At 46.7% G+C, this 24,580-nt stretch overlaps 1 protein-coding gene across 1 annotated transcript in view; it reads right to left on the bottom strand.

The window, feature by feature from the left end:
- PNPLA7 (patatin like phospholipase domain containing 7) overlaps positions 1-24,580 on the bottom strand; it is a 124,638-nt gene that overhangs the window by 80,125 nt on the left and 19,933 nt on the right. Inside the window, exons 14-19 of the mRNA XM_061377964.1 lie at positions 19,716-19,816; positions 18,383-18,529; positions 13,978-14,055; positions 12,923-13,128; positions 8,367-8,498; positions 6,964-7,087 (exon numbers count right to left, since the gene is read on the bottom strand). Coding sequence (XP_061233948.1) covers positions 6,964-7,087; positions 8,367-8,498; positions 12,923-13,128; positions 13,978-14,055; positions 18,383-18,529; positions 19,716-19,816 — 788 coding nt within the window. The remainder of the gene's footprint in view (positions 1-6,963; positions 7,088-8,366; positions 8,499-12,922; positions 13,129-13,977; positions 14,056-18,382; positions 18,530-19,715; positions 19,817-24,580) is intronic.

Here is a 24,580-nt window from a genome sequence, read left to right as displayed (position 1 = left end):
GCCCTCACCCAGCAGTAGCACCCTTGTTTTGCACAGCAGCACCCATCAGAGGAGGGAGGTGTAGATAACATTAACAATGACAAAGAACAAAAGCCTGACAAGTGTAATCCTGATACGGGTGTTTCCTTTGAGGATTACTCAGCAATTAAAGATTTCTGTTAGTGTTACATTTCAAAAGCACAATGCTCCAAGCCCCTGAGGAAATGATAAACCATTTACAGATTCTGCTCGGTGTTCAACTTTTGAGAGGCATAAAGGCCATGCACATTTAACTGTACTAATGAGATGAACAGCTTAACCTCTAAAACAATTAAAATATCTATTATTTCGAGGATGTGAAGTGTGATTTCTTCCACAGCAGAGCTGCTGTGCTGCAGCACTGACACAGGAGGGTTCTCCAATCTATCACTCATGCTGCCCTGCCTTAACATAAAATCTTAGTGCACAAACGCCTTTCTGCACTTGCTTTGCTATACTGCTACCCCAGAACAACTGGATATAGTCCTACTATTAAGAAGGGGAATTCTGGTTGTTAAAGAGAATAAGAAAAGATCTTGTACAGAATCACAGAATCAGGTTGGAAAAGCCCTTTAAGCTCACCCAGTCCAACCGTTCCCAGCACTGCCAAGGCCACCACTAACCCATGGCACTGAGGCCTCGTCTCCACGCTGTGTGAACACTTGCAGGGACGGTGCCTGCAGCCCTGCCCTGGGCAGCCTGTTCCAATGCCTGAGCACCCTCTGGGGCAGGAATTGTTCCTCAGCTCCATCTAAACCTGCCCTGGTGCAGCTTGAGGCCAGTTCCTCTTGTCCCATCCCTTGTTCCTTGGGAGCAGAGCCCAGCCCCTCCTGGCTCCATCCTCCCATAAGGCACTTGTAGGCAGCCACCAGGTCCCCCCTAAGCCTTCTCTTCTCCAGACTGAACCCCCCAGGTCCCTCAGCCCTTCCCCATCACACTTGTGCTCCAGGCCCTGCACCAGCTCCACTGCCCTTCTCAGGCCCCACTCCAGCCCCTCAGTGTCTCTCTTGCAGTGAGGGACTCAGAACTGAACACAGGATTTGAGGTGCAGCCTCATCAGTGCCCAGGACAGGGGGTTGATCACTGCCCCAGTCCTGCTGGGCAGACCATTGCTGATACAGACCAGGATACTGCTGGCTTTCTTGGCTGCCTGGACACAAGCTGCTCGTGTTCAGCTCAATCAATCAGCACCCTCAGGTGCTTTTCCATGAGCAGCTTTCCAGCCACTCTTCCCCAAGCCCGGAGCATTGCATGGGGTTATATGAACCACGATGTCGCTGCAGCTTGCCTGCTCCATAGGGTGCTTTGAGAGCTGGCAGGTTTGTGGTTAAGGCACTGCAGACAAGTGGTAAGAAGCAGGTACCCACCAGAAAGTCTGGCTATAAACTACATAAGAGACAGCTTTAAAAATACTCTAAGCACAACAGCTGTCACCAAGGCCCCTAAGAACTGCTGGCACTGAGTCATCTTCCCAACACTGCTGCCATTCTAGAGGAACCCAACTGAGACAAGGTGTTGACTTGCATAAAAAGCCAACTGCATAGAAGGTTCTGTCACCTTCAGACGCTGGAGGGGAGCAGGCAGTATACAAATAACTTATCCTTCAGGAAATTATTCTGCAAGAGCTTGGTTGGATTTTCTTCCCCCGTCCTCACCCACGAGTGTCCTGCCAACAATGCAAAAAGCAAAGAACACCCATGGCAACAGATGCATGGAGTGGGGATCCTGTCATTCCTCTGGGACAACTTGTTCTGCAGGTGGTGAAAAAATACTGAAGAATTGCTCCAGCCTCATCAGTGGTGCTAGGAAAGCACTAAATGTCACAGCCTGGGCCTGTTTGTTGGTATCCACATGCTTATCAATGGACTGAGAGAGCTGAGCTGGATCAGCCTGGAGAAGAGAAGGCTCCTGAAGGGGAGGCCTTAGAGCAGCTCCAGTGCCTAAAGGGGCTGCAGGAAAGCTGGAGAGGGGCTTTGGACAAGGGCCTGCAGGAACAGGGCAAGGGGAATGGCTTGAACCTGCCCGAGGGGAGACTGAGCTGAGCTCTTAGGCAGAAGCTCTTCCCTGTGAGGGTGCTGAGGCGCTGGCACAGGGTGCCCAGAGAAGCTGTGGCTGCCCCATCCCTGGCAGTGTTCAAGGCCAGGTTGGACACAGGGGCTTGGAGCAAGCTGCTCCAGTGGAAGGGGTCCCTGCCCGTGGCATGGGTTGGAGCTGGAGGAGCTTTAAGCTCCCTTCCAACCCAAACCAGGCTGGGATCCTATGGTAACAAAGAAACAATGTGTAGAGCAGTTGATGTCATCTACCTGGACTTGTGTAAAGCGTTCGACACTGTCCCACACGACATCCTTGTCTCTAAATTGGAGAGACATCAATTTGATGGATGGACCCCTCGGTGGATAAAGAACTGGCTGGATGGCCACACACAAAGAGTTGTGGTCAATGGCTCAGTGTCCGGCTGGAGACCAGTAACGAGTGGTGTCCCTCAGGGAGCGGTGTTGGGACCGGTCTTGTTCAACATCTTTGTCGCTGCCATGGACAGTGGGATTGAGTGCGCCCTCAGCAAGTTTGCCGATGACACCAAGCTGTGTGGTTCGGTTGATCCGCTGGAGGGAAGGAATGCCATCCAGAGGGACCTTGACACGCTGGTGAGGTGGGCTGATGCCAACCTCATGAAGTTTAACCATGGCAAGTGCAAGGTCCTACACCTGGGTCGGAGCAATCCCAGGCACAGCTACAGGCTGGGCAGAGAAGAGATTCAGAGCAGCCCAAGGAGAAGGACTTGGGGGTGCTGGTCGATGAGAAAATGAACATGAGCCGGCTTCAGTGTGCGCTTGCAGCCCAGAAACCAACCGTATCCTGGGCTGCATCAAAAGGAGTGTGACCAGCAGGTCGAAGGAGGTGATCCTGCCCCTTTACTCTGCTCTCGTGAGACCTCACCTGGAGCATTGTGTGCAGTTCTGGTGTACTCAACATAAAAAGGACATGGAACTGCTGGAACAAGTCCAGAGGAGGCCACGAGGATGATCAGGGGACTGGAGCACCTCCCATATGAAGACAGGCTGAGAAAGTTGGGGCTGTTCAGCCTGGAGAAGAGAAGGCTGCGTGGAGACCTCATAGCAGCCTTCCAGTATCTGAAGGGGGCCTATAGGGATGCTGGGGAGGGACTCTTCATTAGGGACTGTAGTGGTAGGACAAGGAGTAATGGGTTCATACTTAAACAGGGGAAGTTTAGATTGGATATAAGGAGGAAATTCTTTCCTGTAAGGGTGGTGAGGCACTGGAATGGGTTGCCCAAGGAGGTTGTGAATGCTCCATCCCTGTCAGTGTTCAAGGCCAGGCTGGACGAGACCTTGGGTAATATGGTTTAGAGCGAGGTGTCCCTGTCCATGGCAGGGGGGTTGGAACTTGATGATCTTAAGGTCCTTTCCAGCCCTAACTATTCTACAATTGTATGATTCTATGTTAATGAGATCAAGCTAACAAGTAAAACCTACAGTTTGGAGCAGTTAACCAAGATCAGAACCAAAGCAGCAGCATCGAGGGAAAAAAAGAAAACAAACCAAAAACAAACCCCAAACCAACTAACCATTAATACAGTCATTTTAAATCAATAACTCAGTGAAGAGAATCCCTTCCACTCCAGGGACACACAGTGGGCTTTTCCAGTTTCCTCTGGGAACACCTGGGCACAGCACTTGTGAGTCACCCTTTAGCTCACATAATGATTAATGAAATTAACACATCAACATCTTTCCACAAGTGCTTCTGTAGCAACAGCACCAACAAATAAAAGATTCCAGCCCAGAGGGGTCAAATTCTGTGAAGTGTATCTAAGAGATTCCTCCCTGTCCTTTAAAAACTACCTGGAAGGCTTTCAATCAAATTTTGACTTGATCTGACCAGATACTGTAACCGAAGTTGCCCATGGAGAGGGACAGCAGCAGCAAGCAGTGGGCAGCATCCCTCCACAAAGGCTTTTACGGAGCTGGGATCATTTTCCCCTGAGATAAGTGTCCTCATCAGCTCTTCAAGTCCCCACTTGAAGGAAAACTTCAGTTTCTGATCTGTTCTTATCCCCCTGAACTGACAGACCTCCGAAACAGATGCCATTGAGTCAGTACAAGGAACAAAACAGTTTGAGCCACAAGTTTAGCCTTGGGAGCACACGCACATGCTTGAAAATTAACATCTTGTCTGAAATCCTTCAGTCTTTCATGCTTTTCTTCTGCAAGCAGACATGGCAGAGACTCATCTCCTGCATCTGACACATGGCAGTTCTGAAGCTCTGAAGTCAAGGCAGTAAACAAAAATACATCGACTACAGACTCATGGATCTTTTTAGGGCCCACGGGGGGTCTTGGAGGGGCTCCAGTGAGGAACATGCCACCAGGTGAGCATAACACCAACTACCAACTGCTCATTTCATACCCTGCAAGCACCTTGAACCATCCAGTTGCTTCAATTTCAGGGGAAAAACCCCAACCCTGCAGCAGGCTTTTAAAGGCTGTAACAAATCGTGCAGAAGGGGACAAACAAATCTTTATAAAAGGAAAAATGTCATTTTAGCAATGCCCTCCGCAAAGCACGGCCACGTTCATCCTGGCACTCCTCACAAATCCTCCCCCATGTTTCCAAAAGACAGCCAGAGCATCAGGATTCGTTCAACAAACGCCAGCGTGAGTCAGTGGGCCTGGGAGCTGTGGGCAGGAAGGAGTCGATGACGTCCACGGAGTCAAAAAGGTCTTCAAAGTGATTCATGTCATAACATGGAATGGTTTGTGTTGGAAGGGACCTTAAAGCTCCTCCAGCTCCACCCCCTGCCACGGGCAGGGACCCCTTCCACTGGAGCAGCTTGCTCCAAGCCCCTGTGTCCAACCTGGCCTTGAGCACTGCCAGGGATGGGGCAGCCACAGCTTCTCTGGGCACCCTGTGCCAGCGCCTCAGCACCCTCACAGGGAAGAGCTTCTGCCTAAGAGCTCAGCTCAGTCTCCCCTTGGGCAGGTTCAAGCCATTCCCCTTGGCCTGTCCCTACAGGCCCTTGGCCAAAGCCCCTGTCCAAATACGGATCCAGAAAAGTGACTTATGCTTCAAACATCAACTCTATGGGTGTTTCTGTACCCATGCTCAGGGACTCACCAGTAAACATGGCATTGTCACAGCCAACACATCCCAGTCCATCCACCTAAACAACCTGCATTTTTGTGCACCCAACAGCTCAGCCAGCATGAAACACTGTGAAAACCTGCTCAAGTGCTTGTACAGGGAGGTAGAGTTCAGAGCCTGCACTCCACAGTCAGTCAGAACTGTTTTCAGAAGGTACAGCAGCTCTGTTGTTTTAATGCAGGAGCTCTGCAAAACTCCAGAAGCTCAAGAGTGAAGCTGCAAACCATCAGTGGTGAAAGGAAGCAGGGAAAAGAGCAGGAAACTGCTTGTATGTGACAAAACTGACAAACTCTTACTCGCAAACTGAAAGGCCTCATACCAGCAGGATTAGTCACAAAAGATCTCAGCTTTTGTTCCTGCCAAGCCATGTCATTTTACCTTTTATGAGGTACCTGAAGAGATAGCCCAGAAAGGAACAAACTAAATCTGTGACTGTTCCAGCAAACTCAAGAACAGCCCTGCTTCTCCAAGGACATCCCAAGCCCACAGAACTCCTCAGCCAGAAGTAACACTGATCTTGAGAAGTTCTCCTTAAGCTGTGGCTGCCCCATCCCTGGCAGTGTTCAAGGCCAGGTTGGACACAGGGGCTTGGAGCAAGCTGCTCCAGTGGAAGGGGTCCCTGCCTGTGGCAGGGCTTGGAACTGGAGGAGCTTTAAGGTCCCTTCCAACCCAAACCATCCTGGGATTCTATGTCAGGTCAGCTCCGGTCTCTCATAGCACATGGGATCTCTGCCACAAACCCTGTACAACACAGATCCTGGTCTGTGGGTCACCAGGAGACACCAGGAGGTCTCACGTTGCTGGCATTGTGCTCCTACTCCAGGGACAGAGAGAGCCAGGCCTCACAGGTGACAAGCACGGAAGCAGGGGAGAACCTCTTCTACAGGTAATGCTCAACTGCTGGATCACACCCCTTTCGAAACCCATCATCTTTTGCATTCAACACAACCTTGATTTCAGCTCTCTAGAGGGAAACAGCTTCATACAGCTCCTTCCTCTTCCTCTTGATCTATATAAACAATAATTCCTTCCCATAGGATGAATACCAGCTATTGTCTTTCCTTTATTCAGAGGCAGGCTCATTCTGGCTATAACAGTTAGACATGAATTATTTAGTTTTCAGCTTAGAAAGCAGAAAAGGCCTGAACAACAATATCAGACCTTCAGAAACCCTCCAATGTTAAACTTAAATCAAACAAGCCATGCATACTGATGATGCAGGACACTACTCCAGTTGTGAACTAGGCCTGAGAAACAAGAAATGAACATAGAGAAATTGAACATGGATAAATGGTACAACCTGGAAATCAAAAGTTGCTTTAGTAACTTCTAATAACTACACAATCCCTGGACAACCTGATGCAGCTCTGAAGTTACCTCTGAGAGGCTGGACTAGACACTTCCAGGCCACCCCAGCCAGAATGAATCTTTCCTTGAAGCTGAATTTATTCAAACCACCATTTAGTGCACATTCCTGTAATTCTTGAACTATTCCCCCAGGCGGTGCTCTTCCCAATGTGAAAAAAGAATAACCCATACCACAGAAGAGCACCGGGCAGGGCTTTCTGGTCGGACTGTAGCTTTTTATTTGTTTACTTTCTTTTTAAATCAAGCCTAATAATCTCATTCATGTATCAGTTATAAAGTTTCCAAGTAGAAGGGATTTTCCATCTTTCCAGCATGTCAAAGCCCTTCACTAAGATTAACAGCTGATCAGAGCAAGATTTTGCTGGTTTTAGTGTCTTTCTCAGGCAAACAATTCATTCAGAAACGCGCTCTTACCACCCCAATGAGGTCTCCTCGGCCATATTCACCCGTCAGGTGCTTTTTGCCATCATCCACCCGAATGACTGAGCGAAGGCGACCGTTCAACACAATGTACGTGCAGTCTGACTTGTCTCCCTGCCTGCAGACAGAAAAACCAGGAACAAGGATCAGTGAAGCAGCTCTGCTCAGCAAATGCATCAAGAGTCTTCAAAAGCTGCTCAGCTTTCCCTGCCTGGCTTCGAGGACGTAGGAACACATTTGCTCCTATTTAGTTAACAGTTGAACATAACAAGCAAACAAGAAACCAAGCAGGTACCTGTTAAGAGGTGACAGGATAAGAGGGAATGGCCTTAATATTGAAGAGACTGAGATGAGCTCTTAGGCAGAAGCTCTTCCCTGTGAGGGTGCTGAGGCGCTGGCACAGGGTGCCCAGAGAAGCTGTGGCTGCCCCATCCCTGGCAGTGTTCAAGGCCAGGTTGGACACAGGGGCTTGGAGCAAGCTGCTCCAGTGGAAGGGGTCCCTGCCCGTGGCAGGGGTTGGGACTGTGTGAGCTTTAAGGTCCCTTCCAACACAAACCAGGCTGGGTTCTATGCTTTAATGCACAAAGTAATACAAAACTTTCTTTAGTATTGGTGCTGCAGGTGTAGTTACAAAAATGAAAACTATAGATTCTATATGCATTAAATTCGACCTTTACTCTCTCACCACTGCAGCATCTATATAATTGCTCAAATGCATCCTAGTACAAAATCCATAAATTAAGTTTTCCCAAGGATAACTTTTGCCCCTTAAACATAGCATGCAGTGCCTATTTTCAATTTATTTTGAGTAAGTCTAACTGGATTACCTTTGAGTTTTGTTGTTTAATTTGGAAAGGCTGAAAAACTATTTGAGCAAAAGATGTTCGTGCCCTTAACAGTACAGAAGCCACCACCAGAACATATGACCGTCTATCTCTTAATCCCAGCCTGGTTTGTGTTAGAAGGGACCTTAAAGCTCCTCCAGCTCCAACCCCTGCCACGGGCAGGGACCCCTTCCACTGGAGCAGCTTGCTCCAAGCCCCTGTGTCCAACCTGGCCTTGAGCACTGCCAGGGGTGGGGCAGCCACAGCTCCTCTGGGCACCCTGTGCCAGCGCCTCTCAGTTTAAGTCACTTTAAAAGCTTGCTGAGGCTCATAAGGAGAAGGAACAGTATGAAGGAATTTTAATTACATCTGGAGATAAGGGACTGAAGCAGTATTGAAGGATACTGCAGAAAGAAAATCATCTCAAAACAGGCAAACAGAAAAACCTGATGAACAGTCAATAAATTCAGTCCAGGGAGTTTCTTCTGCTATATATCATCAAGGAAGCAGAGCTCCTGAACTATGACATCTGAAATATTCAACAGATAAGATACGATTCTGTCCACACCTCACCTGTAAACAGCTCGCCCAGCCTCAACCTCCATCCAGTCCAGGGCAAAGTCCATCTGCCTAACAAATGGGGACATCCTCTTCACCACAGTGTGGGCCACACCGAGAACCACACTTGGCTGCGACCGCATTATCCTGGAGGGGAAGACACAAGTGTTAGTCAAGAACTTCCCTGAAACAGGAATCTGTACACACAGGCCCAACGTCCCAGTGCAACTTCAACACTTACACAGGTGCTAATGCAGAAGTTCATACATCACTGTACACACACACTCTGCTGCCCAGTCACACCACATCAGTGCCAACCTGACAAAGCACAGGGCTGGTCAGCCTTTTAACCCATCCAGATGGAATGCCACTCAAGGGCAGCACTGTCCGAGGAGCAGATGGATTGAGTTAGTAGGATGCCAACTAATCCTGCTCCCCAGTCCAATTCCCTTCCCTAAGAGAGCAGAGGGATGGAAGGAACCATTGAAGCACTTGTTTGAACCACCCTCCCAACCTCCCCCTTCTCCCAGGTCTCTTATGACTCAGGAAACGTTCACACTGCTCAGAGGATGAGCTCTTCCTGCTGTTCTGCACCTCCCAGTCTCTCACACATGCATGTGCTCACTGTTCCCCCATGATTTTACATAAGGTCAGAAATGTACTGTATGTACAGCGTGATGCTCTTGAAAACAAGAGACCAGTTTGATATTTCAAATGTTCCCTTTTCCCTGTTGCAAAGAGCACAAAGAATTGAAACATCTTTTGATCTTCACACTCAGTCTTTCGAGTGATGCTTGGAAGTCGCTAATAATGGAGACACCACGTCATTCCATGCCTGTCCCACACTGGAAAACTCTGAGAAGGTTCTGCCAGGGCTAACCGCAAACACCCTGACTGCCAGGAAATGGCTCCCACAGACACCTGATAACTGCTCAGGAATGGCTTATTTCTCATTCCTTTCAGACTAAAGATCAGTGAGTAAGCACTCCCACTGCTACTGAAGCACTACTCCACAGGAGTGGACTGATCACACACATCTCGAGCTGGGGTACTTGTTAGGACATCTTATCTTTTCTGTTCCTGAGCAGCACCAAGAACAACTGACAGCAGACTAGCAAAACTCAGTTACTTCACAGCAGACAGCATGATTCACAAAGGAGCAGGTACATGTATATGGAGCTGGTACATGACATGCACACACAGAGAGGTGAGGGAGCTACAGTAAAGCCACACATGGACTGAAACAAAGAGAAAAAAATGGTAACTACTTGGTATGTTTTCTGCATCAGAGTTCCCTTTACAGTGAAAGATACTGGACTGCCATAATAAAATCTAGTTAGGAGACCAAACATAGCCAGGTTGGACACAGGGGCTTGGAGCAAGCTGCTCCAGTGGAAGGGGTCCCTGCCTGTGGCAGGGGTTGGAACTGGAGGAGCTTTAAGGTCCCTTCCAACACAAACCAGGCTGGGATTCTATGATCACCCTGCCTAGGTGGGAACTCTCACTAAGCACCAACCACGTGAGCCTTGTATCTAACCTTGCACCCTTATGAATAGAGGACAGAAAGGCACGAAAGAAGCATTGTCTTTGCCCAAAAAACAGAAACAGAGTTCCTAACCCTGGAACACAACAGCAAAAGCAGACTCAACAGGAGCTCTTTACTGCCTGGATGTAGCACAGAATCTGCCCGAAAGTTTCTAACACATCAGATCTCTCATTCCTTAGTCTGTAGCTGCAGCAAGAGACCCAAGCTGACAGTGGCTATGGATCAAGTGCAGCACACAGGGTGCTGCAGGCAGTGTCCCTGCTACCTGCTCACCTTACCCAGTGCCTCCTGTTTTTACTTTTTGCCATAATGAAGCTTATTTTTTCTTCAGCCCAAATCCCTGAAATGGAAACAGAAGAGATTCATCTGCATATATCCCAGTCCCACACTGAGCTCATCAAACTTATACCCCTGCACTTGTATGTTTGAGGAGGTGAATTAAACTGAATGCCAGCTACTCCATTCAGCATGGTTTAAAATCCATCCACCAAAAGGTTATGGAAAAGCAGACCAGTTTTCCTCTCCTGCCCTGAGGTTTCCATGTCCCGCACTCAGATACCTACAGACCACCTTGGGTTTGATAAGCTACTACATGTTATCTCATGGAAACCTTACCACATGAACCTAACTTGGAGCAAAAGACGGAGCTGGAAGAGGAACCTCAGGAGAAACACTGATAAACAGACAAGCCTAACCCCTCATCACACATAGAACACCCAGCCCAGCCCTATCCCCCTTCTTGGCTGATCCAAGAGTTAAATGAACTCCCTGAAAGCCCCTGACTAGTTTAGCTGACTGGTTTTACTCTACTTGCCTATTTACCACTCAAAGCCACCTCCCACACAGGCTGTTTGCTGTGATCAATAAAAGCCATTTACTCCTGTTCCTCCCTCAAGATACATATCTTCATACTTAATGCATTCAGAATGTAAACTACTAACAGGCTGCTTTTATCTCCATCTGGAGTGCTCTGTTATTTCACTCTGTGCTGTAGAGCTTCTACAAGAGTATTAGCACAGAAGGTAAAAGCCCACCCTCATGCACAAGAAATGAAAAGCAGGGTTCTTCCCCATGTATCAGCCAGGTTCCCTTCCTCTCACTTGAGCATTTTCATCTTTGCCCTTCTGCTCCAAACATAGCTGGCACTGGGAAAATTAAACCCCAAAGCTCTCTACTGAAGAAGCCTGTTTGTGAAGGGAATCTGAGGCTTCTTTATTACAAAGATCCCCAGATACACCAAGGACTAAACTGGTGTCTGTGAAAGCTTGGGACTTACGCAGATATTCGTGGGGATGTGGATGCAATGTGATACTCAGCTTGGCTGGCAATTGCAAACACAAATCAAACAATTCCTGCTTCTCTGGCAAGTGCACATGGCTCAGACTCCAAACTGAGAGATTTACTGAAGCAGAAATACGAGTCCCTCGTACTGCAGAACCTGAACATGTTCCCTCAGGAGAGCTGGTGACAGCTTGATTACACTGTTCCTCAAGAGACACCAACTGTTGCAGTGTAGGCACTGCACACTTAGTACATCACTCCAGCAAAACAGCAGAGCAGTTAAGGTATATACTACATAATTAGGTGGTGTCACCCCTGTGCTTAAACCCTACATTTACAGACAGTTATTCAGTCATGTTACTACCAAGTAAAAGGCTCCTGCCCCAAAGTTGCAGTGAAAAGGAGTGAATCTGTCATCCAATATCCAACATGTAATTCTAAACCATGGGCCATTGCATTACTGTGCTTGTTGCCTAATAGCAACTACTGACCATGTTCTTTCTGCTTTGCCCTCTCATTAATTACTGAAAAAAGTCCTAATACAATGCTCCAGGCAGCTCAAAGAATGTATTTGACAAGAAAAGAAAGGAATTTTGCAGAATAATGAAGGCTCTTGTCAAACATCTTGTCAGTAAGGTAGGAGCCAAGAACCAGTCGTTCCTGGAAGGAAGGCTCTGAGCAAAGGACAAAGCCTGGTGCTGTAGAACTACGAGTACAGAATTTGGAACAACAAAACTTACTTCTAATTTTATCAACAAGTTTTTTAATCCTCAGAGTTCTAAGAGAAAAAGAACAAACTTGCAGAAACTTCATAGTTCTCAAAGACTTTCTACAGTGACACTTTTAAATATGGGAACAGAAGTGATATAAAGCTTGGGATTCAAGAGAACTTGTGAAGATGCAAAGCTGGAAGATCACATTGCTCCTAAAATACAGAGAATTGGCAACAGGCTTTTTAGAGGAGAAAAAGAAAGATTTCCAATTGTCCCAAAACAAGGAACAGCTCATATACTGATGGGTTTGAGATGATTGACTGGTAAGGGCTTAATAATAGAATCCAAGCCTGGTTTGTGGTTTGTGTTGGAAGGGATCTTAAAGCTCATCCAGTTCCAACCCCTGCCACAGGCAGGGACACCTTCCACTGGAGCAGCTTGCTCCAAGCCCCTGTGACCAACCTGGCCTTGAGCACTGCCAGGGATGGGGCAGCCACAGCTTCTCTGGGCACCCTGTGCCAGCGCCCCAGCACCCTCACAGGGAAGAGCTTCTGCCTAAGAGCTCAGCTCAGTCTCCCCTCGGGCAGGTTCAAGCCATTCCCCTTGGCCTGTCCCTACAGGCCCTTGTCCCAAGCCCCTCTCCAGGTTTCCTGCAGCCCCTTTAGGCACTGGAGCTGCTCTAAGGTCTCCCCTTCAGGAGTCTTCTCTTCTCCAGGCTGACCCAGCCCAGCTCTCTCGGCCTGGCTCCAGAGCAGAGATGCTTCAGCTCTCACAGCAGCTCCCTGGCCTCACTCCAACAGCTCCACGTTCCTCTTGTGCTGCTGCCCCGGAGCTGGATCAGGACTGCAGGGGGGTCTCCCCAGAGCACAGCAGAGGAGAATCTCCTCTCTCAAGCTGCTGCTCACACTCAGGGGATGCAGCCCAGCATGTGTTTGGTTTCTGGGATGCTCTCCATCCATTCCCCAAATCAATATATGATTTCAAAGAAAAAAGAAAAAGAAATCAATATATGTTTTCACATCAGAACTCACTCATAGAAATGGGACTTGGAGATGGAGAGGAAGCTGCAGTCTCGATTGGCCTTGATGGTGAAGATCAGTGGTTCCCCAGTCAGGACTGCAAGCTGCCCCACAAGCTCTCCTGGGTGGGTAATGAAAAGGCAGGTGTCCTCCTCTGAGTCTATCTTCCGCTGGTACACATGAAGCATCCCCGAAACCACAAAACAAACATTAACATCCTGGAGAAAATAGAAGAAGAGCTCAATAAAATCCCCAAAGATTCTAAAGCAATTATCACAGTGACAGCACTACCATGACCAATCTGTCTTCCACAAAGCTCCCTCTGGTTTTGAACAATTAGGTGATAAAATAAGACACAATAGTGAATTATTAAAAGCAGGTTATGAATATTTAAAACTAAGCAGCCACAATATTGACAAATGTGTTTCTCTTTGTATGGTTATGAAAAATGAAGGCTGCATCTGTGAGATCTCGAGGAATAACAACACAATTGCAAATGGAGATAACAGGGTAATCGCAGCTGCACAGAGAGAGACATCCCAGGTCAGCTGAGCAGAATACAGGAGCTCTGGAACTGGAGCAGCCCCTCAGCTGCTTTGCAGAACCTGCTCTATTTACACAGTGTTATTATAAAGGAATCTCATTGTATCCTAAACAGAGTTTTCTATAAACAAATAACATGGAATTTCTATTGTATAGGGGGGAAATATACTGCAACTGAGAGACAGCATTGAAAGCCTGTGGAGTGTGGAGCATGGCAAAAGGCTTCCCTCACTCTGCAGCTCCTCCAGAGGGATGGAATTATGACAGCCTGTACCTTCTCTGAAGGTACCTAATTGCTGAACACAGACAGGCACCAGAGACTCTAGCTCTGGCTACACTGCTACTCACTGCACAGGAAGTGCAGCGAGAGAAGCTGGGATTGCTTCACCTGGAGAATAGAAGCCTTGGGAGAGGTCATGTGGGAATGTTTTATTTACCATCAATGTGTATAAATACCTTATGATGGGGGGCAAAGACTGAGCCACGCTTGGGTGCTCTCTCCTCCCAAGGTGATGCTCACTCACCTGATCTCCCTGCCTCGACAGCACAGTCCCAGCAGTGACCTGGTGCAGCGTCACTTTGCCATTCAGCAGCGAAGGATCCTGAAGCGAAAGGGTATAGAGGGGACAATTTACTGGTCTGTGCTCATGTAAAGATCCAAGATGTGAAGAAACATCCAAAGAAAGCAAACAAGAACAATTACTAAAGCTAATGTTATAAGTGCTTGAGTCTCTTTAAAAGATGGTGCATGATTTTGGTGCTTCTCTCCCCAGCAGCCATTTCTTCCAGAAGAAAAAACAGGTTTAATTCATTTCAGTGATCAGACTTGGACCCTCGATGAGTTTGTATTTGCCAGTTCTGCCCCCAGGTTCTTTTAAGGGTCTATAACAAAATGAGACCCCAATCAGCTGGTATGAAAATCATGAAACACAAAGTTACTTTCAGAGGAAGCTTCCCCAAAGTAATGAATCCCTGTGTCCATGCCCATGCAGGTGGCACAGGAGAGTGGGAATTTTCCTCCTGACTGAAAAGCACACGGAAGGGAGGGTGTCTAAAAGCCTGCCCTTGGTTTAGACTTGAACCCAAACCCTTGCAATGGGAAGGAGCTGATCCAGTTAAGTGTCTCAGCTGATCAGAGATTCCTTTCCAGCTCAAAAACTGGTCACCACCATAATCCTGAGTGCAGAGGGACAACCAGCAGGCAGGGAAAGTTTTCTTTCCATTTCAAAGAACTGCCCGTGCAATTTGGTGTCCACGTGCAGTCAGCATCAAACCCTAATGCTTGAGGCCACCTTTGCTTTGGGAAAACTTCCACCCAAAGCAGCAAATCTTCAGAATCTCAACATTTTTGGCTTGAACCTGCCAGAGGGGAGACTGAGCTGAGCTCTTAGGCAGAAGCTCTTCCCTGTGAGGGTGCTGAGGCGCTGGCACAGGGTACCCAGAGAAGCTGTGGCTGCCCCATCCCTGGCAGTGTTCAAGGCCAGGTTGGACACAGGGTCTTGGAGCAAGCTGCTCCAGTGGAAGGGGTCCCTGCCTGTGGCAGGGGTTGGAACTGGAGGAGCTTTAAGGTCCCTCCCAACCCAAACCACTCTGTGGTTGTATGATTGTATCATCATCATCCAAATGGGTAGGGGCAAAACCTTGGCTCAGTTATGTGACTCTTGCTAAGAGCTAAGCCCAGGACTTCCACACAGAGGCAGAAGCAAGAGCTGTGTGCACAGTGATACAGCTCAGCACAAGCCCCTCAGCAGAGCCTGCCCATAGTCATGAACCTCCCTGCAGCGGGAAACAACAGCAGAGACATAAACACTTTACCATTGCCATTGCTCTGCAGGGCTTCCTCTATTCATTTTGGTTGGAAAAAATAGAGCAAGTGAAATAATCAGAATTACTCTTTCCACCTCCAGCTGATAAAAAGAACAGATCTTAATGAAAAAAACAGTTTTATTGAAAGCAATCTGTTTGATGGGAACGTGTCCAATGCAGAAAACCTGACAAGCACCTGTCAAAATATTGCAGTTCAGCAATATCAACTAATTCCTGTGATGGTTCTGCTATATTTATACATTTATGGTTGTAGGGAATTACCTACTCTTATAGGCAGAGCTCTAACTATGTAAGTGTCTCACAGTAAGGGAATACAGGCTCCCCAGTGAGCTCTGCTTACCAACAGCTTTCTCTGCTGCATTAGCTCCAACAAAAACTGTTGCAAGGATTTTCCTCATGTCTCAGACTCCTGAAGGACTGGAGCACATTGCACACAAAGCTGTGCTCAGCACTGGAAAGCTTTAAGAGCAGCTGAGTCAAAAACCTGCCAGAAATGACTGAGCAATATTGGATTCTGCCTTGGGCATGAAAAGAGCCTGAAAGACCTCCAAGCAGACCTTGAAATCCTATTTTCTGTGCTACTGTAACCCTGAGTAAGCAATGAAGGAGGTTACAAACGAGATCACAGACATGGTCCATCCTATCTGGCACGTACTCTCTTGAATGGGCCAGACCAGCAACCCCAAATCCAGCACCGCAGAGTTATAGGGTTTGAGCTGAACAACTTCCCACTGATCCCCTCCAGCCTCCTCCAGCCACTTGCTTTTAGGAAAAGAAGTCACCAGCACAACTGAACTCATTTCACAGCAAGCTTCCTTCTTGGTGTCACTAGCAGAGGTTTATGATGCAGAAGTGAAAGCACAAAACACTTCTAAACACTCACCAAAAGCAGGAATTAACTGGGACACACCACTGTTTAACTGTAACTCAGGCAGAAGAGATGCCCTGCAACATTAACTCTCATTCCTAACTGCAGATAAAGCTGAAAACATGGGGAAGTTGTATGAGATTGAAAACCATTTGTGACAGGGATCCAAGGAATTCAAGTTATTTAAAACAAAAGGAAAAATCTTAATCCTGAAGTCAGGACCTTTGAAACAACAAAGGGCATTTGAAACAACACCACCTTCCTCCTACAGCAAATGATCCCCCACGCTCTTTCTTATAGTCTCATAAGGAAACCACCTAACCAGAAACCCCCACCCCATCTGACATCATAACATCAGGGTTTTATTCATACTGATGGGCTGCTCTGAAAAAATGACAACTTCAAATGCCTCCAACCAGCTAAGAAGGAAAAGCTCTAAGGTGATGTTTTAAGAGAAGAGCTCACAGGATTCATTTTCTTCCTCTATGGAAGCAGTATTGAACACAAACATTTCAAACTACAATAAGACTACAATAAGATTTTTCTTCCAGTGCCTGGAGAATGCTTGACTTTTGCTAATCCTGCACAGAAAAACTAACACTGACCTTTAAATGAGATCAGGCTACATTCCATTCATTTCTTATTTGCTTGTAACAAACTGAGTTGCTACAACATCAAAGTCTGAAAAACCTCCCTTATTTCATTATCTAGACCTCCTACCTTTTTTTCATGATTACTTAGATCCTCATGCTACAGACATTGCCTATACTGGCACAGAGAAGCTGTGGCCACCCCATCCCTGGCAGCATCCAAAGCCAGGTTGGATGGTGCTTGGAGCAAGCTGCTCTAGTGGAAGGTGTCCCTGCCCATGGTAGGGGTTGGAACTGGGTGAGCTTTAAGGTCCCTTCAAACCCAAACCAGTCTGGGATTCTATGATGCTGTTCCAAGTAACTTTAATCTGTTCCCTTGTCAATTACTGAGAGATTTATTCTAGATTTAAAAAAAAAATATAAAAAAAATCAATCAGAAGTGCTGTAATTGGGAGCTTCAGTGATCTTGGAATTTTTGCTCATGATCCAAAAATCTAAAAAGGAAGACACCAGTTGTATATTGGATACAAACTTGTGTCACAGGCAGTGTGTGAGGCCAATCCTGTCAGGAAGAGGAGGCTGATCGGAACAGATGGAAGTATCTAGTCCTGCTTTATTCCATCTGCCATTTAGGTAATTGTAAAATAGTCTGTAACCTTTCATGAGCAGATAAATGCCTGAAAAAAAAACCCAAAAACTTACAATTAACCTAACAAGAGAGTTAACTCTCCTGCAGGCCACAGCCTGGACAGCACCCTCTGCCAAACCAGACTGCAGATCATGCATCTCAAGCCCCACTGCTGGCAACTGAAGGATCACAACCAAGAACTGGAAGATGCAAGAGAAATAATTTGGAATGTTAAAATCCAGAAGTAAATGCTTTTAAGTTCTAGCAAGTGTTGTTTGGTGAGAGCTCTTGAAGCAGAGGACAAGGCTGCAGCAGCTGTGCCCAGGCCTCTGGCAGCATCACACCCTTCAGTTAGTGAAATACATGCTGAAAGAAAACCAGGATAGCTGGAACTGATTGAGACAGATGTACTGTTTCCACAAATTGCCCTACTAGCTGCAGGAACAGAGACACCTCTGTAGTGAAATGCAGCTGGAATCATAGGAATGACGAAAACAAACATTTTCATTCCTTCTTACAACAGAGAAGTGATAAGCAGGGGCTCAGCTCACCAGTGACACCTGCAAGGGCACCAATGAGCATGGCACAGTTCCTCAGCTCTGAAATGCACTCACAGCCCTTGCCCAAACACACAGCTTCAATTCCAAAACCCATCAAGGCACTCAGTGCTGTGCCAACAGATTAATGGATTCAGCCATCACCTGAATGCCCTTTACATCACTTCTTCACACAGGACATGAGAGCATGAAATTACAAGGCAGCAGAAACTGCACATTTACTTCTTACCCAGATAACTCTGTACACAGTCAGGAAAGATCCGTGCACTGCATTCCATAGGGTCTTTTCATATGGCAGAATAATGCAAATTTATTGCAGTGCTGCTAATAACTTCAGCAGACCAGAGAATAAACCACTCAGCCAGTCCACAGTATACGAGGGAGACAATTTACTTCTTGGTGCTTAGCAGAATGAGATAAAAAGCAAAACCAAAGCCCCTTCTTCCTGCAATCACTTACATCAAGTTTCATCAAGGTTGAAAGGTCTTTCTTTGCTGCTTCGACGATGGCATCAATATGTTTGGTGTTACAGACATCTTGCACAGCACTATAATGGAAAACTGCTGAAGGAGCTTCTGCCACTGTCACAGACTTCTTCAGTATTGACTGCAAGAACAGGTACACAAGTACTGATTTAAAGATCAGAATTGGCACCTACCCAGCAAAAACTTGCCATATCATCTGTGTTCTCTACCCACAACTGGTGGCCTACAGAAAAAAAAAAGCTAGGCTTTTAAAAGCAACAGCTTGCTAACTTCATTATCCTGGTATTTCTCTGCAAGGCTTGACACTCAAGTCAAACAAAGTTACTCATCACAGCTTGTGGAAGGGAGGAGTAAGAGACTTCTCAGAAACTGGGCAGCTGCCAGCTTGACAGAACTAAAACCTGATCAACACTGTATGGAAAGCTGAAGAAAGGATGAAGTGTCTGTAAAGGTCACACTGAGCCACAGCTTCTCTTCAGATTTTGGTCTGCAGCTTTATAATTCAAAAGCACCCTTAACTTCCAGGTCAGTGTTCATAAAAACCAGACCATGAACGGAAACACAGATTGATAAATCATGACTGAAAACCTGCGGGAAATTTAGAGGCTGAGACAAGATTCTCCTTTTTATTTTCACCAATGAAGCATGGTCTGACAAACTCACCTTTCCAAATAAACCTTTTCCTGAGTCAGGTGAAGGCAATAATAATTAAAGGCGGCTTATAAGAAACCTGGTGAGGGGCTTGGGACAAGGGCCTGTAGGGACAGGCCAAGGGGAATGGCTTGAACCTGCCCAAGGGGAGACTGAGCTGAGCTCTTAGGCAGAAGCTCTTCCCTGTGAGGGTGCTGAGGCGCTGGCACAGGGTGCCCAGAGAAGCTGTGGCTGCCCCATCCCTGGCAGTGCTCAAGGCCAGGTTGGACACAGGGGCTTGGAGCAAGCTGCTCCAGTGGAAGGGGTCCCTGCCTGTGGCAGGGGTTGGAACTGGATGAGCTTTAAGGTTCCTTTAACCCAAACCAGTCTTGGGTTCTATGCATACCTACAACCAAGATGTTACAGCAGTGCTTTCCCATTACTTGCCAAGAGAATCTCCACAGAGTTTCAAGATCTGCTCCAGAAAGCCTGAACAGTCACCCAAATCTACTGAAACAACTACACGTTAAAATACCCCAGCACAAGAAGACCAAAATCACAACTCGTACAGAGTTGCAGGGGCAGTGCTCTGAAGTATGAGATATTACTCAGAGAACAATGCTGCGAGGAAGCACAATGCAAGCACCACACTGGGCTCTCCAAGGGTCAGGACCTACCTTGCCCACGACTGGGCCGCTGGCCGCATCCTCCAAGGCAAAGTGCACCCGGGCTCTTTCATATGCCATGTCCATGTCTGACTTTGCACCACTGGAGTTGTCTACAAGCAATACAGAAAGCCTTTTGTAAGCACCTCTTTTATTACTGCTTCTCAGAAAGTACAGAAAGGTGGGCAGCACTGTTTGCTTTTTCATTTCTGAAGCTGAGGATATACTAGAAAGTGGGATCCTCATATTCTTATTTATTTCCCAGCTCCTTTTGACCCAGATCTGATGGGAGCTCTCAGTCTGCTCATCTGAGCTCATGTACACAATACATCCCCAAATTCCCACATCCACTCTGTTCAGAGTACAATCATTACTTTAGGGTAGACAAAACAGGGCCATTTGGATACGAAGATTATCAGGAAGAGGCAAATTAACCAAACAGAAATTCCTCATTGCTTTCAGGAAATTATTGTTATGAACCTTTCCTTCACCAAACCAAAGCACTTCTTTTGTAGCAAATATATAGCAACAGCTTTCAGAGGGAGAATATTATCATCAGCAACTTCTTAAAGCCTCTCCACGGACATCATTCCCTAAATGATGCCTAAAGTCATTTCAGCTCTTTTCTACAACTTGTTCACACTTTCATATGCTGAGAGATTCCTGAGCAATTCCCTTCCAGGCCTCACTTTTTTAATCCGTGAATCTGTCACTAACAACTTCTATTCCCTACTTCCCAAGTTTAATACATTTTAATTATATTAGCTCTTTGGCTGTCCCATCCACCTTCTAGGAACCTACCTGAGAGAATCAATAACACAGATATATCTGGGAAATGCCTCCCATTTCATTACCTGGAAGAGGATGCCCGTGATTCAGGCTGGTGATTCACAGAGGAGTTTAAGAATCATGCAGAGACTGCAGTTTCCTTTAATAAACCTATAATCCTTCCCATCACATTTGTATGCCAATAGGTCTGAAATCTATACTCAGAAAAGTTTAAATCTTCGTCCTTTCACTTTTTTTCTTCTGTTCGTCCATTGTTCTTATGCTTTTGCTTTCTTAAACACAAACTGCTGCTCAAAAATAGGATGAGCCCTTAGAAAACACAACTGTCCTTCCTGACTGTTGAATTTGTTACTGACTAAACTCTGACAGGGCTGAAACTTTTAACTCTGAATTCCTCCTCCATCCCATCTAGGACATGAGCAAATCATGCTGTCCCGGAGGTTCAGACCTACCTCAGAGGGCTCTTTTCCACGTTACTTACAAATATGGACAAACATATTTGTAAATGCATGTAGAAAATCCACATTTGCCACTGGGATCATAACATCGTTTAAAGATCAGCCTCCAAACAAGAAACCCAACAAGCTGACCCAATGATTGCCATCAGCAAAACTTAACTTCCGAACCATAAGACCAAAAACCAAAACCACCACCAAACCAGCCAATCCCAATCCACAAACCAACACTGTTGATGCTGCTGAATTTTGTACACACTGCAACATTAAAGACCCTAAATTAGTTATAAACAACAACAAAAAAGAGCTGGAATTGTAGAAATAGCAGCCTGGAACTCCATATGGGCTGATCTGACTGCCTATCAATTCCACTGCCCCACAAATTACAGGGTCAGCAGAATTACTAAGCCTAAATACACCAAGTGCATTTGAAATCTAAACACACACTTTTCAGATTAAACCTAAACAAGCTGATGATGGGTGGGCATGGAGACACGAAAAGCATCCTCTGCACAGCTCTATGTAGTGGAAAATCAAGAGAGGAGAAAGAGGAGGCATTCTAAGAATGAAAGCTTCTGTCTACCAGACATTCAAAGAGAAACCTTCATCTTATTCGTAGGTACAAGCTTCCCACACAGAGACTAATTAAACTGTCTTGTTGCTCAAATGGAAGTTAGAAAGGACACAGCAGAACAAGCTTCAACTAGAGGCGTTGAGTCAAAAGAACAGAAGGCAGTGGGAAACTCGGGGGGGGGGGGGGGGGTGGTGCAATCCTGTTTGGTGACCACATGCTGCTGGGATCCCACACGCTGCTGGTGTGGAAGTCACTGCAACATCACCAGCAGCCGACCCTGTCCCTGCAGTGTTTCAGCTGCCTCCCTCCTTCCAAGCACTCACTCACTGAGCTACCAGCTTCTGACATGGGGTCCTACACTCCTGCGTCTGTGCTGTAGTGTTAGGGCCTCGGTGTTGAAGAAGGAAAAGCAGCTTCTCCTGACTCCTGATAAAAAAATCCCAACAAACAAACCAACCAGTAAAAGGTAACTGCTATTTAACCTTAGACAAATTAAGTTCATTGAATCCCAGCACCACTAGGGTTGAAGGGATCTCTGGAGATCACCCAGTCCAACCCCCTTGCCAAGGCAGGATCATCCAGAGCAGGTTACACAGGAACGTGGCCATGATGGGTTTGGGATGTCTCCAGAAAAGGACACTCCACAACCCCCTTGGTAGCCTGTGCCAGGGCTCTGCCACCCTCAATGTAAAGAACTTCTTCCCCATGTTGACATGAAACTTGCTGTGATTTAGTTTGTGGCGATTGCTCCTTGTCCTGTCACTGGGCACCACTGAAAAGAGTCTGGCACCATCCTGCTGGCACCCACCTTTGAGATACTGATCTGCATTGATGGGATCCCCTCTCAGGCTGCTCTTCACCAGACTAACCAGGTCCATCAGAAAGATGCTCCAGACCCCTGAGCATCCTTGTGGCTTCCCCTGGGCCCTCTCCAGCAGCTCCTTGTCTGTCTTGTACTGAGAAGCCCAGCACTAGACACTTTTCCAGATGTGGCCTCACCAGGGTCAGTAGAGGGGGAGGAATCACCTCCCTCGATCTGCTGCCACACTGCTCCTAATGCACCCCAGGATCCTCTTGGCCCTCCTGGCTTCAAGGTCACACTGCCGGCTCAGGGTCAACTTGCCATTCCCCAGTACTCCCAGGTCCTTCTCAGCTGAACTTACGAACACTCACTTCCAGGAACAACAGAACTGGTGAAGTTATCACATACAAAAGACCCTGTTGTTTTCTTTCTTTCATCTAATTCTTCTGCCCACCAGCCCAGATGCTCCACCTGACTTATTTACATCTTTCTCCCATGAAGCTAAAGAGTGACTGTAACCTCAGAGCTGTGAAATCAGCTCTGATCACCGAGGCAAATTATGATTACCCATTAGATATGCTCCTTCTGTCAGTAAAACTTCATTTTCTCTCTCTGCTAAGCTCTGTGTATACAACTGTTAAGACATGTAAAAGGAGAGACAAAGGACAACTGGATATATTCACTGCTAAGTGTGCAGGATCCTTCCACATATAAGCTTCAAAGAACACACATGGACTCTACCTTAAGTGTGACAGGGCTGCTTTGTAGACAGACCTCACTGAACTACTGCATGTGCCTGGGAGAAAGTGGCTCCATTCAGAGTCAGCATTACTTAACTCACCACTGATTGGAGTCTGCTGCTCCATTTTAGAATGCACAGTGCAAAACAACCAAACATGCATGAAAATAAAGCCAAGTCTTGCCTGGGTCAGTTCAGTATTTTCCCTTAATTGGTTTCTCTGGTTCAGAAATATGATCTACCTATCCCTAGCCAAAATCCTGCTTCCCTGTCACACCCACCCCTCCAGACAGTAACATGAAATGATGCTAAAATGTAACTGGGGCCTTGTACATCTGCACAGCACAAACAGAAAAGGGAGAGAATCATCTCTCCATTGCTAAAAATGAATAGATATCTTAGATTAGGTATCAGAAAGAAGCTCTTCCCTGTGAGGGTGCTGAGGCGCTGGCACAGGGTGCCCAGAGAAGCTGTGGCTGCCCCATCCCTGGCAGTGTTCAAGGCCAGGTTGGACACAGGGGCTTGGAGCAAGCTGCTCTAGTGGAAGGTATCCCTGCCCGTGGCAGGGGTTGGGGCTGGATGAGCTTTAAGGTCCCTTCCAACACAAACCACTTGGTATTTCTATGATACCCACTTTTGTCCTCCCTACACACAACCAACTTAACTTGGCAGCAGCCAGTGTTAGAAGCTTTACACTGGGAAAGCCATCAGAATTGAGGGCTCCCTCAGCCCACCCTCCTCCTTGTCTCCGTACTCTCTAAGCCTCACTCACAGTATGTTCTGATCTCCTAAGCATTCAACAGTCAACATAGGCAATACTTGTTAGCTTCTAATGCATCCAGAGGACCCTTACGCCACCGATTAAACGACTTCCCTATTAATAGTATCTTCATAGGGGCTACAGTATCTAAGCATGACCTTACCTACCTCAAGATGGTTGGTTTGGTACTTAGCTAAGGAAAGACAGATGTTTTTATCCTGCTATTCGCCCAAGAAGCTGCAGTTTCTCCACCCTGAACACAAAGCTAACCTAAACAGCTGGCTCAGAGAAGTCAAAGTGGAGATGACAGAAGTTCACCAAACTGAATACTGCAGTATCAAAACAGCTCATAAATGTCTCACCAGAGCATTCAGTGATAAGTCACCTTCATTACCCACTCAAAAAACGGTCCTCTACAAGCAACAAATCCATGTGATTTGCTCTGTGGGACCATCAGCCAAGCAAGAATCATGTGTCATCTTCTGAATGAAAGATGACAGCATATTATCATAACTCACAGTTTCAGTTATATCAATTAATAAAGCTCTTCATTTTTGCAGGTGTCTTGGAAAACAAATCATTGTATGCTCCCCACTGCTAGCAAAGACAGCAAGGGAATGCTCTCTTAGATAACAATCCATTTGTGACTTCAGAAAATACATTTCTGACGTGATTTGGGAAGCAGCTCCACTGCAAGATGATTGTCAGACACAAAGAGGAAGAGTAGCCCAGTGCTCCAGAGAGCATGTCTGCCCCAC

This window comes from Neopsephotus bourkii, unplaced genomic scaffold, assembly GCF_033783945.1.
Source record: "Neopsephotus bourkii isolate Nb327-2 ecotype Australia unplaced genomic scaffold, CSIRO-AGI_Nbou_v1 NB_1761, whole genome shotgun sequence".
Taxonomy (NCBI): domain Eukaryota; kingdom Metazoa; phylum Chordata; class Aves; order Psittaciformes; family Psittacidae; genus Neopsephotus; species Neopsephotus bourkii.
This window is presented reverse-complemented; position numbering and strand designations above follow the sequence as displayed.